General features: G+C 41.8%; 1 protein-coding gene across 1 annotated transcript; it reads right to left on the bottom strand.

Annotated features, from left to right (window-relative positions):
- Positions 1-992: 992 nt before the first annotated feature.
- On the bottom strand, positions 993-15,562 carry PHAX (phosphorylated adaptor for RNA export). The gene is made up of 5 exons (XM_047084038.1): positions 15,418-15,562; positions 12,875-13,488; positions 10,158-10,278; positions 8,122-8,205; positions 993-2,258 (listed from the first exon to the last, which is right to left on the bottom strand). The coding sequence occupies exons 1-5, from the start codon at positions 15,511-15,513 to the stop codon at positions 1,989-1,991; spliced, it is 1,185 nt and encodes a 394-aa protein (XP_046939994.1). The 5' UTR covers positions 15,514-15,562; the 3' UTR covers positions 993-1,988.
- Positions 15,563-19,173: the final 3,611 nt, after the last annotated feature.

Below are 19,173 nucleotides of genomic sequence, written 5' to 3'. Positions count from 1 at the left end.
TCCGACTTCAACTCAGGTCATGATCTCACTGTTGGTGAGTTCGAGCCCCGCATCGGACTCGCTGCTGTCACCCTGTCAGTGCAGAGCCTGCTTCTGATCCTGTCCCCCTCTCTCTGCCCCCTTACCCACTTGTGCTCTCCCCAAAATAAGTGTTTTTTAAAAAGGAAAGATTTTGCAGAATCATTTTGACAGGTTTGTTCGTTTTTTTCGAACCTTCAGTACCTTGTGGCAGAAGTACAGGGTAAGAATCCAAGATGAAATAATAATATGGAATGGATTCCTAAAAAACTAAAGACCTCAACTGTTGGTTTGCATTTAACGTTAGGGTTTAATCCATACCAGAAGCCCGTACAGTTTCCAGATAGTAAGGTAACAACTGTTGGTGAAAATGAACCAGGATGGTCCATTTAGTGAAGATGAACTAGACTGTAATTCTTCAACAAGTGTAACTAGAAATATTAGCAGTATTTACATGAACGTGTGGCATATAAACTAGCACTTAACTGGATGTTATTTTTCCCAAAGTATGACACGTTTCTTATTATTTTTAATGTTTATTTATTTATTTTTGAGGCAAGGGTGAAGGGGCAGAGAGAGAGGGAGACAGGGAACCCCAAGAAGGCGCCGCACTGTCAGCACAGAGCCCGATGCAGGGCTTGAATTCCCGAACCGGGAGATCACGCCCTGAGCCGAAATGGAGTCCGACGCTCAAATGACTGAGCCACTCAGGTGCCCTATCCCAACGTAACATACCTTTAAGATCACCTCTCATAAAGAATCTCAGAAACAATATTCAGTTACGTATTTAAAATACTTTTCTTCCCTTGGTTATAGCAATTTTATGAAAGCATGTCTGAGGTTTCAAAAACAGTCACTTGAGGGGCACCTGGCTGAGAGCTGCCTGAGTCTCTTGAACTCACAACGCCGAGTTTGAGCCCCGTGCTGGGTATAGACACTACATAAATAAATAAATCTTAAAAAAAAAAAAAAAGTCACTGCACAAAATCTAGTTTTATTTTTGTGTTCGTCATGAATAAAAAGCAACCAATAATCATTTTCCTCTTCTTTTCCCACTTGTATCCTTAGATCCAACTTCAATGACTATGTATTCCAGGAACTAAAGAAAAACTTCAAGAACTATCTGTAAAGAAGAGTTTACAATTGCTTCTTACATATTTTTGCCTAATCTATTTTGTAGACTAAAGTCAACCCTTGGAACACCTTAACTACTTTTATTTCCTTCAATAAGAATGAGTAATTTGACACTTCAGGCAGATGTAACATTTTTAATACCCAATTTCCTTAACATAAGGTAAAGCAGTCTTAGGCAGGCAACCACCGGGAATTTTTTAAATGTACATGATAATTACACAGGTATGGATCACATTCAGTATTCAGTGTAAGATCGAGTTAATTTAAAGGAAGTCAAAAAAAAGTTAAGAATGAAGACTTCTTTGAAAAGCTTCTGATGTTAATTTACTTCCTGACAAATAAGTTTATACTGATGAGTATAAACCTATTTTGTCTCTGTCCTTAAAATTGCTTGAAAGTTCTCAGAACACAGAAAAACTAAATTTGAATGCATTTGTAACAGTTTAACAATTTATGTGCCTTATTAAGATCTTTTTACGGAATGTTTTGAAACCAATCATAATTCGCTACAAAGATAAATCAAAAAAAGAAAACAACTTTTTGAATGGCATGTTACAATGACCTGGACAAAAGTAATTATCAACTAGTAATAACTAACACATGCAACAGATTGAGAAATTAAATCTCTGCTATATACTTTTAAATATTTTGTCAGACATGAGAAATGGGTCTATCAATAACATTCATCTTCCCACAAATTCAACATTATTTTCAGCAAGAAAACAGTTCTTTCTGTCCAGATTTTTAGGTTTATCAGTGCAAAGTAAAATGAAGCAATCTCAGTAGAAATGGCTTATTACAAGGTTATTCTAGAAAGGCTTAATCCTCAAAATGTACTAAAAGATGTCCAAATCGTGAGAATGATCGACCTCGATAGCTTCCTCTGCATCCAACTTGGTCTCTCCGTGGCCTTCCTGCGGCTCATCAAGAGAGGCCAGGGCCTCGTTGGTGTCACTTGCGAAAGTTTCTCGTGATGTGTCATCATCTTCTTGAAAATTTAGATTTTTAATAGCTTGTTTCATCTTTTTCCCCAACACTTGTGTTCTTCTCTTCCTAGCAGCCTTTTTATTTTCATACTCCTTTTGATTTTCAATGTAGAAAATGTCCTACAATAAAGGAACAACCTTAAGCAAGAAGGACCGTTTATTAAATGTTTGGTACAAGGTGGACTCTTCGTGATCTCCATCTCTCACAAAAAACAAGGAAATATTATTAGACTCGTAAATGACGCACAGAGTCTAAGACAGTAGGGGAGTCCCCACTGCAGACAGAGGATGAAGCCGTAATTCCAACTCAACCCCATGTTCACTCCGGGGCCCACGCTTATTCAACCATAACATACCATCAGAGCTACAGGTTTCCTACGTGGGACGAGACAGCAGGAAAATCACGTCATTCAGGAGTTAAAGAAAATCTAATTTGTCACAAGAAAAACACAAGTCTTTGAAACAAAGTGTACTAACTTGGAAACTGCCATAATAACCATACATGACTGCGCATGCTAAGAAACCAAGCAACACCTGAAATGTGTGACTAAGTATGATCACGTAACCTACACAATGGAAAAAATCCATTCCTTAAAAAATGTCACTGTAATTAACGTGGGCACATAAATCTGTCAAAAACTTAGACCACAAGGCATAAACACAATACAGTCAGCACTAGGATATATTCCAGGAAGTTACAGAAAAGGGATTTTATAACACAAAAATACGAGATTGTTAGTCCAGGGCCCTCCACCTTGGCAACCGCTGTGGCAGTCTGCCACGCGCACTGCAAGGTGTTCCGCAGCATGCCTGGCCTCTACCCTCTAGCATATATCCACCCATCCCCAAACTGTGACAACCAAACACTTCTCCAGGCATTGCCAAACATCCTCACCTCCTCCAAGAGGCAAAACTGCCAGCAGATGAGAGCTGAAGTGGAAAATGCGTTTTATTAAACTATTACATGGAAAAACGTTAAAATAGCCTCTGGGAACCTTGATACAGGTGGAGAAGTGTAGATTCAGAGGGTACAAAAGAAAGAAAAGTAGGTCAGGGATCTGAAGAGAAGGCCAAAAATGACTGCTAAGACAGAGCAGGTTCAAAGGTTTAAAACAGAAGGTAGGATGGGCACCCTATTACCTTCTGGGAAGGGATTATTAAAAGCTGTAACCAAGTCAGTCTCTATTATGTTCTTAAAGTGCACAAATCACAAATCCCTCCTTGTTTATAAAAACCACTGTGGAAGACGGTGAAATAAAGGGGACCCTCTCCAAAAATTCATGCTAAGTAGTTACAAGCAGCACACAGAATTAGCAGAGGAAGGAGTAAGGAACTCTTAAGGAGACAAGGGAAAGCTTCAGAAGATGAACGCTTTGGTGGACAGGAGGACTAAAAGTATTTGCTAGAGAAAGGACAAGGGATTGGAGGTGGAGAAGGAGGGTACACGTGTTAAGAAGTGGAGGAAGGACACAAGAAAGTGACGAGAGGAAAATGAGGCTGGCAACCATTTACTGAACAGGCACATTTACATGCCAGGCATGGTGCTAAGAACTGTTCATTCTCACCAGAAGCTCATGGAGTGGGTATTATCCTTTTCTGACGAGGAAAGGGAGAGTGCCCGCATCGGCAGCACATACATTAAAATCCGATGAGGAAAGTGAGGCACAAGACTGCAGAGCCAACAGGTGAAGGTATAAACAGTTAGCTCATCTAGTAGCTCTCCAAATTCACATTCTTAAAACCGACTGCGTTGCCTTCACAGAAGAGTGACAATTCACAATCTTTTAAAGAGTCTACTTAACCTTCAAGCGGAGAGAGAAAAAGAAGCTGCAAGGAGAAGCATTTCCATTTCATGGGAAAGCACATCTGAGCATGTTGATAACAACAATTGTAAGTAGTACAATGCTTGGCAACACTCAGTAAAATTATAAAGTTGCCCTTTTCACTCCAAATATATCAAGACTTTTTAAAAGGAACTGCATTCCATGGGTTATGAATGTGATAGAACAAACTGGGAAACGGCCCAAAGAAATGTTGTAACCTGTTGTTAGTGTTGTTATGACAAATGCAAACAAGAGATAATCTGAGGGCAGTCTTTTCCTACGTATATATAATTAATTTTACAAGTTAAGAACCTCAACTGTATGCTATTTGCAGAGGGGGACCATTACAGCCAAACTTTTAAAAAATATAGCAGCTAAGGGGTGCCCGGGTGGCTCAGTCAGTTAAGCGTCTTGACTCCTGATTTTGGCTCAGGTCATGGTCGCATGGTTTGTGGGATCGAGCCCTGCATTGGGCTCTGTGCTCACAGCACAGAGCTTGCTTGGGATTCTCTCTCCCCCTCTGTCTGTCCCTCCCCTGCTCATTTACATGTGCACATGCTCTCGGTCTCAAAATAAATAAATAGACATTTAAAAAAAAAAGTGTGTGTGTGTGCGCGCATGTATATATATACATATATATATAGCAAATTAATTTATTTTTAACTACTCGTTCTTTTTTTTCTCTCAAACTTTATACTTTCCAAAACAAAACTTAATTACAAACCAAAACAAAATGGTACGTCACATACCAAAACACAAATTTTAAAAAGGCAAAAAGACCCACTCAATTCAGCTCCCGCTTCCTTCCAAATTCTACAGACTGAATGTTAGCATTATAGTGATCAAAGAACAATTATAACATTATCATTTGATGACACTTAAAATGACCTATGATGAAATACTATTTGCTTTAGGTTTTTTCCTCTAATAACAAAACTACTCAAGCCATGCACCATGCATAAAATTTGGAAAAACAAAGGAAAACCTTAAAAGCCAAAACATTTAAAACCCCCTAAAGTAGACCAAATCATTGGTAACTTTTTGCTATTTTACATATCAACTAATTGTCCCATGCCTCTTTTTCATTATAAATTTGTACTTTGCCTTTCTTTTTTTTTTTTTTATTTTTGGGACAGAGAGAGACAGAGCATGAACGGGGGAGGGGCAGAGAGAGAGGGAGACACAGAACCGGAAACAGGCTCCAGGCTCTGAGCCATCAGCCCAGAGCCCGACGCGGGGCTCGAACTCACGGACCGCGAGATCGTGACCTGGCTGAAGTCGGACGCTTAACCGACTGCGCCACCCAGGCGCCCCTGTACTTTGCCTTTCAAAAAACTTGAATAATACTGCATTTTTCTCCTTTTCTTAAAAATGCTGTGAAAAGGGGTGCTTTGGGGGGACTCAGCTGGTTGGGCGTCCAACTTCGGCTCAGGTCATGATCTTGCCATTCTTGGGTTTGAGCCCTGTGTGGGGCTCTGTGCTGACAGCCCGGGACCTGGAGCCTGCTTCCGATTCTGTGTCTCCCTCTCTCTCTCTCTGCCCCTCCCCGATGCATGCTCTTTCTCTCCCTCTCAAAAAATAAACTAAATGTCGGAAAAAAAATTTTTTTTAATGCTTCACAAAAATAGAGGCTAAAGGGCAGTCCTTTTAAATTTTTTTTTTTTTTTAACGTTTATTTATTTTTTTGGGACAGAGAGAGACAGAGCATGAACGGGGGAGGGGCAGAGAGAGAAGGAGACACAGAATCGGAAACAGGCTCCAGGCTCTGAGCCATCAGCCCAGAGCCTGACGCGGGGCTCGAACTCACGGACCGCAAGATCGTGACCTGGCTGAAGTCGGACGCTTAACCGACTGCGCCACCCAGGCGCCCCAGGGCAGTCCTTTTAAAAATGTCCCTCTTGGGGTATGCCTGGCTGGCTTAGAAGAACATGCAACTCTTGATCTCAGGGTTGTGAGTTCGAGCCCCACAGTGGGTGCAGAGATTACTTAAAATAAATAAACTTCAAAAAATGTCCCTCTTGGTCAACATTCTTTAATTATTAGGTATTCCAAATGTTTCTACGTTTGCTGTTACAACGCAATGTTTCTGGTAGTTTAACATAACCTACTAACATTAAAATCTCTTTCTCCACAATGAGTTAGAACTGAATTTCAAAGACATGTGATTCAGTGAAAAAAACCTGTTTCAAGTCAGTATTCTGTGCAATCCCAGGCTAATCATTTTTATTACTCGTCCTGTGCATAACACAGGCACATCTACTTTGACAGAATGGGGTGCAGATTAAATCCTATAAATAAGTGGCCCAGTGCTGCAGACATGGTGAATAAATGTTATTTTCTTCTCTTCTGCTTGTGGAAACTGTCTGTCCAAAGTTTGGTTACCTAGAAGAATCTTCTCCAGATACCACTTTCTTTAATCCTTTCAGAGCTCTATTCAATAGGCAGGGCACTTATTACAGTCCCCACTTCATAGATGACAAAATTAAGGCTGAGAGAAAGTAAGTGCTCTGTTTGTATTCATGTAATCACTAAATGGCAAAATTAAGATTAAAACCCAGATTTTGAATGTTAGAGAATTCTTTTTATCTCACCTTGCTATTTCTCTGTAAACAGGGACATTCTGCTATGAAACAATGTTTAATGTTCCTCAGAAGAATGCTCCTTCTCAGTGCACACCTTTTGTCAGGGATTACAGTGTGGAGGAGGGAAAACGCAAGCAGTTAAGCCCCCCCCCCCCCCCACTACTCAGTAGGCGTGTTCCTCAGGAAAATGACATTGTTACAAATCTACCAGTCATTGTTTCAGGAGGAAAAAAGGCAGTATGGACAAGAGATTTCAAATGTGCGGTAACAGTAACATTTCCTGTAGCAATTTCAATAGCAGATTTTAAAAAAATGACTGGAAGTGGACAGCCAGAAAAGTGGGGAAACAAACTAACATTGAGGGGCGCCTGGGTGGCTCAGTTGGTTAAGCGACTGACAAGATCTTGATCTCGGATCAGGACATGATCTCACGGTTCCTTGGGATCGAGTCCCAAGTCTGGCTCTGTGCTGACGGTGCGTTAGCTCAAGAGAAGTGGCTTTTATTTACCTGTCATCATTAGCATTATAAACGGCTAAACCACAATGCTGTGACATGTGCTATCCAGTCATAATAAAGAGAACACAAAGCTGATCCAATACACCATCTGTGTCCCATGTCCATCACCTCTTTCCTATGCAAGAAGCAAGTTCTTAATCTTGATTGTATCTGCTAAATGTAATCACGTTCCTTAATTAACAAATTAAAAGATAAACGCTGAGCCATGAAAAACTCACACTGCAGAAGAATGCCCAGAGGACATTCTAGTAACGTACAAATGATGAATAGTGAAGAGGCTAGCTTTTGTTCATAAGAACTAATGGAGACAGAGGAATGAAATGAAACAAATTCACAAGGAGTCAATGACCACAATGTGGTACATTCTATTAGACAACCATCTCAGACTCTTCAAAATGTCTAAATCATGAAAGAAAATGTGGAGTTAAAGAGAGCGAAAGAGATACAATAAATGAAATGTGAAAATCAAGATGGGATCCGAGTTTGAGGGAGGGGAAAAAAGGTAGAAAATACATTCTGGGGACAATTCAGGAAATTGGAATACGATCAATACCTGATTAACTAAGAAATTGTTTTTCTTTCTCTTAGGTGATACAATGTAAGACAGTGTCCTTATTATTAACAGTTGCTTCCTACAATAATTAGGGCTGAGTGTCATGATGTTTGTTACTTTTTTCCAACTGGTACAGAAGAACAACTGTAAAGTAAGAATCTCAAAATATTAACAACCCCGAATCTTAAGTGCAGGAAATTCATCCCGTTATTGTTTCATCTATTCTCCATGTTTGAAATCTTTCATTAATAAGAGGCTGTAGGAGGCTAGAAAAAATAATCACATGCTAAACGACCAGGAAAATGGCCATAAAGGAAACTGTGACGCTGCTCAGCAAGGGAAGAAAACGAAGAGGAAGAGTTTGTAAAGGCACATGTTTTACTTGAAATGAGACAATGACAAAATTGGTCAGTTTAAGGCAAAACAGGTGATGGGAATTAAAAGAAGCTGAGGAGAAGTCAAATTATGATGGGTCTTAAAAGTCAAGGGCACTATAGTTTTTATTTACCTTAATTTGTTCCTCGCTGATACTAGGAGTATTTTTCAGGAGATTCAGGAAGACCCCACCTGGTGTTCTTCTTCGACTACCATTCTACAAAAAGAAGCAGAAATATGATACTGTATACACTCTTTCCACGAATGGCCAAAGGGTCTTTTAAACAGACAGGTACCAGGGTGCCTGGGTAGCTCAGTCAGTCAGGTGTCCAACTCTTGATTTCAGCTCAGGTCATGATCTCACGGTTCGTGAATTCAAGCCCGTGTCTGTGCTATCAGCAGCGCCCAGAGCCTGCTTCAGATTCTGTGTCTCTCCTCTCTCTCTACCCCTCCCATGCTCACGCTCTATCTCTATTAATAATAAATAAATGCAGGGGCGCCTGGGTGGCTTGGTCGGTTAAGCGTCCGACTTCGGCTCAGGTCATGATCTCACGGTTCGTGAGTTCGAGCCCCGCATCGGGCTCTGTGCTTGCTGACAGCTCAGAGCCTGGAGCCTGTTTCAGATTCTGTGTCGCCCTCTCTCTCTGCCCCTCCCCTGCTCATGCTCTGTCTCTCTCTGTCTCAAAAATAAATAAACGTTAAAAAAAAAAAATTTAAAAAAATAATAAATAAATGCTTAAAAAAATTTTTTTAAATAAAATATTAATGAATCTATAACTTTGTGTTCAACTATTAGCAGTGACACAAAAAGGGGTGCCAATACATTCATGACTATTTTTTTTTAAGTTTATTTATCTATTTTGAGAGAGAAAAATAGAGCACAAGCAGGGGATCCCCAACAGGCTCCATGCTGCCAGCATAGAGCCCGATGCAGGGCTGGAACTCATCAACCTAGAAATCATGACCTGGGCTGAACCCAGGAGTCAGATGTTTACCAACTGAACGACCCAAGCGCTCTTCGTGACTATTATAACTTGTCTTGTTGTTAACTTCTATAATCTATGCTCACAGGCTATTTCCTTAGCCACTGCTATCTATTCTAATGGGTTTCTTTCCTATTTCTAAAGTATGATATTGACTCACTTTCACGTGATGTTACTTTTCAGATTCATGAAGAGCAAATAAGAAAGAAGCCATTCAGACTTCATCCTCTCCCAGTGTGAAAGCTGAATTAAACGTTATCTCCAAAACCATTATATAGGATAAACTGCCACTGCGTGTGATCTGGCCTAAGCAAAAATAGTGGTCTTTCTGCCATTCTCAAATGGTAGTGTTTCTCACTTCATACCTGTCAGAATGGCTAGTATCAAAAAGATAAGAAATAGCAACTGCTGGTGACAATGCGGGGAAAGGGGAATTTTTGTACGCTGTTGGTGGGAATGTAAATTGGTGCAGCCACTATAAAAACCAGCATGGAGGTCCCTCAAAAAATTAAAAATAGGAATACCATATCGGGGCACCTGGGTGGCTCAGTTAGTTGTCAGACTTTGGCTCAGGTCATGATCTCACCGTTCGTGGGTACGGTCCCCGGGCTGACAGCTCAGAGCCTGGAGCCTGCTTCAGATTCTGTGTCTCCTTTTCTCTCTGCCTCTCCCGTGCTCGCACTCTGTCTCTCTCAGTCTCTCAAAAATGAATAAACATTAAAGGGGCGCCTGGAGGGCTCAGTTGGTTGAGTGTCCAACTTCGGCTCAGGTCATGATCTCACGGTTCATGGGTTTGAGCCCTGCGTCGGGCTCTGTGCTGACAGTGCAGAGCCTGCTTGGGATTCTCTCTCTCCCTGTCTGTTTCTCCCCTACTTGTGCTCTCTCTCAAAATAAATAAACTTAAAAAAACATTAAAAAAAAAAATGTTAGCCCCAACTTTCAACAAACCCTGTAAGAGATGTGTTGTTGACCACTCACTAACAGGATACAATTTATGGATGGTTTTTGTAAGAAAAGTAATAAATGCAAAAACCAATGATACGGAATTTTTAAATTCAGTTTTTTAAAATCTGAAACACACAGCAATAAATTGGTAAGTAAGAGATCCAAGAATCAGAGATAAGTTTATTTTGTCAAATAATCACACGAAACACAATATAAAATGGAAACAACAAAGTAGTCTTACCATTATGAAAAGGCCGCCGTTTTGTTCAACTTCAGCTGTTTCCATCAGAAGTTCAATTGCCTTTTTGTTTCCAATTATCCTCACTACTCGTGCTATCAGATCTTTCTTTGGTTCCTGCAACCTGATAAGGAACAAACAGAGTAATATTAACTTCTTTATTTGTTGTATAAAGTTGAAGAAATCTACCTTAGTCTCCTGGGTTAGTGCCCAAGTAGGATCAAAATCCTATTCTGCTAACATCTGTGTTTTGAAATATTCAATATTTAACCTTAGAATCACTGATAGGGAAACGCTGCTACCTTGGGTCACCCAAGAAGACAGTAACCTCAAGGTTCCACCTCAAGTCTCATAACTCGCCTCATTTTGCCTTCATGGATTATGGTGGTTTCAAAATAAATGTGCCCATCCAGCAAAGGGAATGCAAACCTAAAAGCAAAAGAAGGTAAGTCCATTCTTTTCAAAACAATTAAAAAACATACACTATCCTTTCAATTATTATGCCTAAAAGTCCCAGAGATGTCTGGGAGCTTTAAAATGGATAGCACCTTCCTCTTAGTCTCTCTGCCTCGGAACAAAGGCTATAGCTAATATTTACTGACTTATTATGGGATGCACACAATCCTAAAAATTTTGTAGGCGTTATCCCAGCTAATTGTGTCAACAACCTTATGAAACAGGTACTTATCCTCATCCTACTACTGAGAGGTAAAAAGAGAGGAAGCCTAAGCAACACTTCTAACGTCAGAGTCCATACTCCAGAGAGATAAAGGATTAATATGGGAGTTTTACCAGTTCTCTAACCAGACCTGGCTTCCTTGCTCCTTCTCAACAAGAGGCACTGTATTACTGTGGAAAGAGCACTAGACTAGGAACAAAGGGACTAAGGTTTAGTTCCGACTCTCTGACACAACTGTGACTTTGAGAAGTCATATGAACTACTGGGTCTCACAGTGTCCTGATCTGTAAAGTGATGTCTTTGGTTTATAAAAATCTCTAAATTCCTTTCCAACGCTCAAATTCCAAACTTTCTCTGCAGGTTAAAAATCCAGTACTAACATTGACAGGCTTGCCTGGAAGGTAAATACTTGTTTTCCTACCACCAATATTACTCTTGAACCATATCTGTTTTCAAGTGACATTATTCATTAACGACTTAGAGCTAATAAAAAGCTAAACAAAATTTGAGCTTGTTAAAAAAATGAAATATCAATTTACTACACACCAAGAAATTCTATTCTAGGTATTTACCCAACAGAAATTAAAATGTTTCCAAATATCTGTATGTCAAAGCTCATAGAGCATTATTCATAATAGCCAAGAATTGGAACAGCAATTCAATATGGATGTTTGTATATGTATATAAATTAAAAAAGTGTTGATTCCTGCTACAACATAGACAATCTCAAAAATATTGCATTAAGTGAAATAAATCCAGCACAAGAGAATACACACTGCACGATTCCAACAATATGAAATGTCCAGAAAATTCAAATTTATGCCAACAGAAAGTACACTGGCAGTTATTTGGGATAGGAACAAAGAATAGCTTTAAATGGGCATATGGTTATGATGGATCTTATTGGGGCGATGGAAATGTTTTAAAAGTGGTTTATGGTTATTGTTGTAAAACTGATAAATTTGCTAAAAAATCAATACCCAAAATGGGTGAATTTTATCATGTGTACAATATTCCTCAATAAAATTATAAAAGAAAGGTGATGAGTATTTGAAAACACTAAAGAACAGGAGTGCCTGAGTGACTCAGTCAGTTAAGTGTTCGACTTCGGCTCAGGTCATGGTATTACGGTTTGTGGGTTTGAGCCCCATGTTGGGCTCTGTACTGACAGCATGGAGCCTGGAACCTGTGGGGTTCTGTGTCTCCCTCTCTCTCTGCCCCTCCCTTGCTCACTCTTTGTCTCTCAAAAAGGAATAAACATTACAAAAAACTAAAAAACAAAACAAAAACGCTAAGGAACAAAACAAAACCCCACAATTTGAAAACGTAAGCTTTTAAAAAGATAAGCACTAGGGGCGCCTGGGTGGCGCAGTCGGTTAAGCGTCCGACTTCAGCCAGGTCACGATCTCGCGGTCCGTGAGTTCGAGCCCCGCGTCGGGCTCTGGGCTGATGGCTCGGAGCCTGGAGCCTGTTTCCGATTCTGTGTCTCCCTCTCTCTCTGCCCCTCCCCCGTTCATGCTCTGTCTCTCTCTGTCCCAAAAATAAATAAACGTTGAAAAAAAAAAAAAAAAAAAAAGATAAGCACTAAATGGGAAGAGCTGCTAAAAGTTCCTAAAAGCTTGCAAAATTATTTTATCAGGCCTGTCCAAATTTAAGGAAACACAGATATAGTCCTATAACCAAGTAAGCCCAGAGTCCATCCTTCAAATTTAAAAATCTCAAAAGAGGGGCACCTTGGTGGCTCAGTCGGTTAAGCACTGAACTCTTGGTTTCAGCTCAGGTCACACTCTCACAGCTCCTGGAATGGAGCCTGGCATGGAGCAATGACAGCACGGAGCCTGCTTGGGATCCACCGTCTCCCTCTCTCTGCCCCTCCCCTGATCACTTACACACACACACACGCGTGCGCACGCTCCCAAAATAAATAAAAAAAAATTTTTCAACCTTAAAAAGAACCATTCTTAATGTACCTAGATTCATTTCCAATAAACGGAAGATTGTTGGCCAAGCACTCATTTGTAGGCCAAATTTTAACGCTCACCTGAAAGAAATTTCATCAGCTACTTTCTCTTGGGAATCATCCTCTGTGATCTCATACCGGCCTTTATAGTTCATTTCTAGTCTGTCCCCTAGTCGGTCTCTGACAGGTCGTTTTCGTTTGAGATGACCTTGCCCGTTTTCCTCTTCCTTTGATTCCATTCTTTTGCCACCGTGCATATAGTCATCTAGCTCTTTGTCTAATTCTTTTGTATGTTCTTGAGATTCCCTCTTAAGTTTCTTCGCAAGCAAATAATTGTAAGTTTCGGACTGTCGGCTTTTGTCAATAGTACCCTCCATTCCCAAGATACCAAGTTCAGTGGCCACTGCATCTTGATTCTGTTCTTGTAGCACAGCACCCCATATGTTGTTAACCTTCTTTCCTCCAGGAACAGGTAGTTTCTGGCTGCTCTGGCCAAACTGAAAAGGCTCTGGCTTGGGAGGAGGATTAAAACATTTCTGTCGCTTGCGTTTCCAAAGGGAGCTATCATCATCGGAATCAGAGAAACTCTCCTCACTGGAATCCACACTTTTAACAGTCCGATAATGTGACACTGGTGCACAAGGCGTTGCAGTACCCTGGAAGGGCCTCACTATGCTGTCCCCACCTAGTGTCTTCTGCAAGTGAAAAGAAATGCAATCAATTTGCAGGAAACACATCAGCTGCACCCAGCACACCCCAGTTTTAAACAAGTTATTTTGGGATTCAGCGGGACCACCGTGAAGCAGAACAATCCTCAATGAATCTCTGAAACCGATCCAGTACCTACTTTTCTAAAGTTCTACATGGAATCTTCCCATTTTAAAACCACAAATTCTTATTTGTAAAGCTAATACACCACTTAGTTCTAAGGCTTTTTTCTAAAAACTTACCAAAGCTCTTAATTGCCACCTTGGAAGATTTTCACTATTTTCAGTTATCGTCAGAATGTTCGAAAATGACATACGCCATAATTTTTAGTACCAGTTGTGAAAATTAATAAAAGGAAACCTCACTAAACTAGGGTCAGCAGGCTAGAAGAGGGAGTTCTCCTGCCCTATCATCAGGAAAAGACCATAACTTGCACGTAACACAGAAAGAAGCCTATACCTTACTAACCCAGCAAGCGGAAGCTTTTCTTGTAGCCTGGCAACAGCCCAGCCACTGAGAGACTGTCCCAACTCAACCAATGAAAAGCCACTATACTTTAAACTCCCAGCTTATTCCCTCCCAACTCTCCCCCCTCCCCTATAAAGGAGCACTCCTCTTCTTTATTCCCACTTGCCTACGGTTTTGCCCTAGCAACGCTTGGTCAGAGTTGTGATTCTCTGCTGTTTCAGAGTAAATCCCATTTTTGCTGGTAAAATAATTGACAAGTTTTATTTTAGGGTGAACACAGTTATGACAGAATTTTTCTTTGTTTCAAAACACGCCTTCTTGCGCTTAGACAAATCAACTTCCTTTGTAGTTTTGTGACCATACTCTTTTGATATTGGATAGTAAACTCCTACACATAGGAAGCCCTGACTACTTCTAAAACTGCACACAGTTCACGCTATTAAGCTTACCGAGTCATGGGTCAATCTATGTAAAACAACTTGGAAAAGACTGAAAACCAAAACTGAAACCTTTGTATCAATTTCCCAAGACATCATTCAAAAGGGAACAACTTTGCACTAAACACAAGTATGTGCTAGAAACGGCAGGCAGGAACGGGAGCCAGTTTTCCCTTGTTCAAGTAACTAAGGCATCTAAGATTCGGCAGGCACTGCTGTGCACTGTATGACTCACTAAATCCCTAACAAATACCCTATCAGCGGCGTATTCTTATCATTCCCATTACACAAATTGGGGCACGAGGCTAAATACCTTGGCACTGGTCACACAGTAGAGGCGCCAGTTTTCGAAGGCAGGCAGCCTAGCACAAAGCTCGCTCAAAGTGCTTGCTACTTAGCAGGCAATCAAAATACACTCCCATTTAAAAAACGGGGAGGTTCATACAAAACCGGGTGTCACATTATTGCACGGCGAAGCGGCGTCGGTTGGGACTATGGAAAACCAGGCCCCTGTGCATACGATGAATTTCATTCCCGGTCCTCAGTCTCCTTACTTGCCCAAGGCGAAAAGGAGTGCCACAGGCTGTTTCTGGCCGCTGTCCCCAGCTCATACATTTTCGGCAACATCTGCCGGGCCGAGACAACCTACTCGCGCCGCGGCAGGCAAACTCCGCAAATTCGGGAAACCCAGAGCACCGCAGGGCAGGCGAAGCGACCGCCGCACGCCAGTCTCCAGGAGGCCGAAAGCCACGCGATCCCGCCTGGCAACGAAATGCCGCGCCAGGGTTCGGACGGCCCGCTGTCGCGTCCCCGCCCAGCGCCTCTCCCCGCCGCCAGGGCCCGCGTGCCGGGCCGGGGACGCCCGCCCGACGCTCAGCCACACCGCCGCGCGTCCCTTGTGCAGTCCGGGCTCCGCGCGCCCGCCCCTCACCCACACCGCCGCCCGTGCCTCCTCGCAGCCCGGGCTGCGCGCTCCCGGTTCCGAATTACCCGCCCGCCTTTCACACTCACCGGCACCTGCAGCGGCCTGTCGCTGGGTGCGACCGTCATGTCGGAATCCGAGTCCGAAAGCTGCCCATCTTCCATGTCGCCGGCGTCCTGCGCCATCTTCCCGCGGCGTGGCGCGGCGGGTCAGGAGAGCACTTCCGGCGGGGCGGCGGGAAGGTCCAGACGGCGGCGGCTGCTCGGGCGCCCCCGCGAGGGGCCGGCTCCCGTTTTGACCTTGCGCGCGGCCTACTCCGGATACCTGGGTCAACGCCGGCGGATATGCACAATCATTGCAAACTGTGCACCACTAGCGCCGCGCCGTGGAAAATCAATCTCCTGTTTCCCCAACAGTTTGGCACGTTTTCTCTCAAACTTTGTTTTCGTGCAAACATAAGGTTGTGCATGGAGAGCGGCCGTCGGGGATTCCTACCTTGGCCTCACATCCCTCACCAGGATGCTCCACGCAAGGCTTCTTGCTTCCATTCTTGCTCCTGCTCAATCCACTCTTCTCGTAGCTTCTTGGGGGGACTTTCAGACAGCGCGTGAGGTAGCTCTCCAAGCGCACTGGGCTCGGTGCACATTGTCCCTCAAGCATCCTTTGTTGTTCACGGTTCAAGGCAATTGCAGTTGCTGTGGCCTCTGCCTTGCGGACCCTTGACACTTCCATTCTTTGCGCAGGTTGTTCTCTTACATGGTTCAGTTTTCTGATTAAATGCTGCCTTCTCAGGGAGGCCACCTTCAAACACCTTAACTAAAGATTCTCTATTCTCACTCTTGAACAAACGTTTGTTTTTCTTCATGACATCAATAGCCATGTGTATTTGTTTTCATTTTGTTTTCTTCTTGCCCCCCTGGAATGTCTGTTTTATTTACTGTTGTTTCTCTCCAGTGTTCAGTTCCCCAACTGGTGGGGCCGATCTAGACACTGGGTTTGAACCCACCAGCTGTGAGATCATGACCTCAACCCTTAAGTGGTCGCTGAGCAGACTGAGCCACTCCCCACGCTGAAGCATGCTACTCTCGATCTTGGCATTGTGAATTCCAACTTCATGTTGGGGGTAGATTGTACTTTTAAAAAAGCTTTACAAAATTTAGGGGCGCTTGTGTGGCTCAGTGGGTTAAGCCTCTTACTCTTGATTTCGGATCAGGTCATGATCTCCCAGTTGGTAAGTTTGAGCCCCACATACAGCTCAGTGCTGACAGCATGGAGCCTACTTCAGATTCTCACTCTCCCTCTTTCTCTGCCCCTCTACACCCCCCCCACCATAAATAAACTCAAAAATTTTTTAAAAAACTAAAAAAAGAAAATACAGCAATTTATCCTGGATACCTTTTAATGTCTACCTAGTATTCCCTTGCTTGGAGATACCATCATTTATTTAGTCTCTGATGGTACCCATTTAGGCTGTAGCCAATTTTGCATTTAACACATACTTTTATAAACTTGTTTTATTTATTATTTCCTTGGAATAAATGTCTAGATTGTATGGAATGGAATGAATGTAAATTTGTGAAATGTGAATTTAAAACCTATAAAGCAGGGCGCCTGGGTGGCTCAGTCAGTTGAGCGTTTGACTTCGGCTCAGGTCATGATCTCACAGCTCTATGAGTTCAAGGCCCACATCGGGCTCTGTGCGGACAGCTCAGAGCCTGGAGCCTGCTTTGGATTCTGTGTCTCCCTCTCTCTCTGCCCTTAACCCACTCGCATTCTGTCTCTGTCTCTCTCAAAAATAAATAAGCATTAAAAAATTTTTTTTTAAACCTATAAAGGAATTTGGAAATCACCTGGTCCAATTCCTTATTTTGACAATGAAAAGAGATTGCAGCCATGCTATATAAGAACTGAGTCTTCACTTCAGGTCTCTTAACTCTTAGACAACTTTATGGCTTTATCTTTCCTACCTAAAATTACAATCCCCCTGGAATTGCTTGTGTATGGTGTGAGGTAGGAGTCAAATTTCATGCAAGAATTAACATCTTCCTATGTAGTATGAGATGCAGCTAAATATCATAAAATGCATAGAATAGGTCCCTTTCTAAAGATTTTCTCCATTGTTTTCCTCTAGAAGTTTTACAGTTCTCATTCTTACTTTTAGGTCCCTGGCCCATTTGGGGTTAAGTATGGTATATGATATGAAATGAAAGTCAAGGTTCGTTTTTTTTTTCTTTTTTGGCATGTGAATATCTAAGTAATATAGCACCTTTTGTTGAAAAGACTATCCTTTCCCCATTGAATTTCCTTGACACCTTCATTGAAAATTGACTATATATATGAGAGTCTATTTCTGGGTTCTCTATTCTGTTCCATTAACCTTGATGTCTATCTTTATACCAACGTGACACTGTCTTGACTACTTAGGTTTATAATAATTGTACAACTGTATAATAATTGTTAAATTAGGTAATGTAAATTTGTTCATTTTCCCCAGGATTGTTCAATCCTTTCCATTTAAACTTTAAATCTGCTAGCCAAATGTGGTATTGTGATTGGGACTGCATTGAATCTATCATTTAATTTGGACACTGGGGAAACTATCTTAGCCTGATGCCATTAAATGCTGGCGTCATATTGCTAATCAATAACTCTTCTGATTCTGGGCTTGTCAAATAAATAGGTTTTGTATCCTGGGAGAGAATGCAGTGATCATAGGATGTGAATTGTTGGTCCTTTCTGAAGATAATTTTCCCAAAAAATAATATGCCAGCTTTCTAGTTGGAGCATCATTTCTTTGTGAGCTTGATTAATGAGTTTGCCCAGAGCAACGGTGTCACTCACCAATGCTCTGACAAATCAGGTTTTGAGTTTGCAAAACTGAAATTGTATCCCAAGTGGTGGTGATTTCTCTAATTTATCGCCGCCTTGGGGCAAGCATTCATGTTCAGGTCACATCCCTCTGCCTCCTGGCTAGCTCTCCTTGAGGAACGAAGACTTCTAGCATTCACTGAGGACATCATAAGCACTGTTCATGTGACTCCAGAGTCCTTGTTTTAATCACCATCCTACAATGCCTTTCAAAAAGATATTTGGAAAGCAGGATTGGCCATTTGCAGATGGCCACTTCTACTACAGAATGCTTTCAAGGTGTCCTGAGTTCAGTCTGTACATTTACATTTCTGTAGGGCTTTGCAGTTTTTATATATGCTTGCATATATGATTCATTTCATTCTCTTTCATATATGAAATGTACTCTTATGATTCATTTAGTTGTCTCTTCCTGTTCTGCCCCATCAAAATTCATTGCTTATAATTTTTCCTGACCTCCTATTGGGCAGGGCTAAGTCAGTTTTGAAAAATGGAGGCAAAAGAGAGAGATGCAATCTCTGTTTTCAATGTAGGCAGTTACTGGTGTCTCTCTTCCTAGAACTGGTTTAGAGAGACAGTTAGGAACTTCTCTACTTGACATAGTGGACAGAAAGAATCTGACATTCCTTGAGAGCATTATGTATTTCTCCTAAAATTTAGTACATCTGGGGGCGCCTGGGTGGCTCAGGCAGTTAAGCGTCCGACTTCAACTCAGGTCATGATCTCGCGGTTTGTGAGTTCAAGTCCCGCGTCAGGCTCTGTGTTGACAGTTCAGAGTCTGGAGCCTGCTTCAGATTCTGTCTCCTCCTCTCTCTGCCCCTCGCCTGCTCATGCTCTGTCTCTCTCTGTCTCTCAATAATAAATGAACATTAAAAAAAAATTTAAAATTTAGTACATCTGTGAATGTCTTGTGAATTAAATAGAGGAGAAGAAAAGGAAGACTGGGGTGTTGGGATACATGTATAAGGAATGTTACT

The sequence above is a fragment of the Lynx rufus genome, unplaced genomic scaffold, assembly GCF_022079265.1.
Source record: "Lynx rufus isolate CCGP_SWC_20201006 ecotype Redwood Valley unplaced genomic scaffold, mLynRuf1.p SCAF_1, whole genome shotgun sequence".
NCBI classification, from domain to species: Eukaryota; Metazoa; Chordata; class Mammalia; order Carnivora; family Felidae; genus Lynx; species Lynx rufus.
The sequence above is the reverse complement of the archived record's forward strand: the minus strand, read 5'-3'. Positions and strand labels throughout refer to the sequence as shown.

Excerpts from the sequence above, each read along its gene's own strand:
- PHAX (XM_047084038.1), bottom strand. The coding sequence starts at position 15,513 with ATGGCGCAGGACGCCGGCGACATGGAAGATGGGCAGCTTTCGGACTCG. Across the intron at positions 13,489-15,417 it reads ACAGGCCGCTGCAGGTGCCG|AAGACACTAGGTGGGGACAG; the intron begins GTGAGTGTGAAA and ends TTTCACTTGCAG. Across the intron at positions 10,279-12,874 it reads GCTGATGAAATTTCTTTCAG|GTTGCAGGAACCAAAGAAAG; the intron begins GTGAGCGTTAAA and ends GTTCCTTATCAG.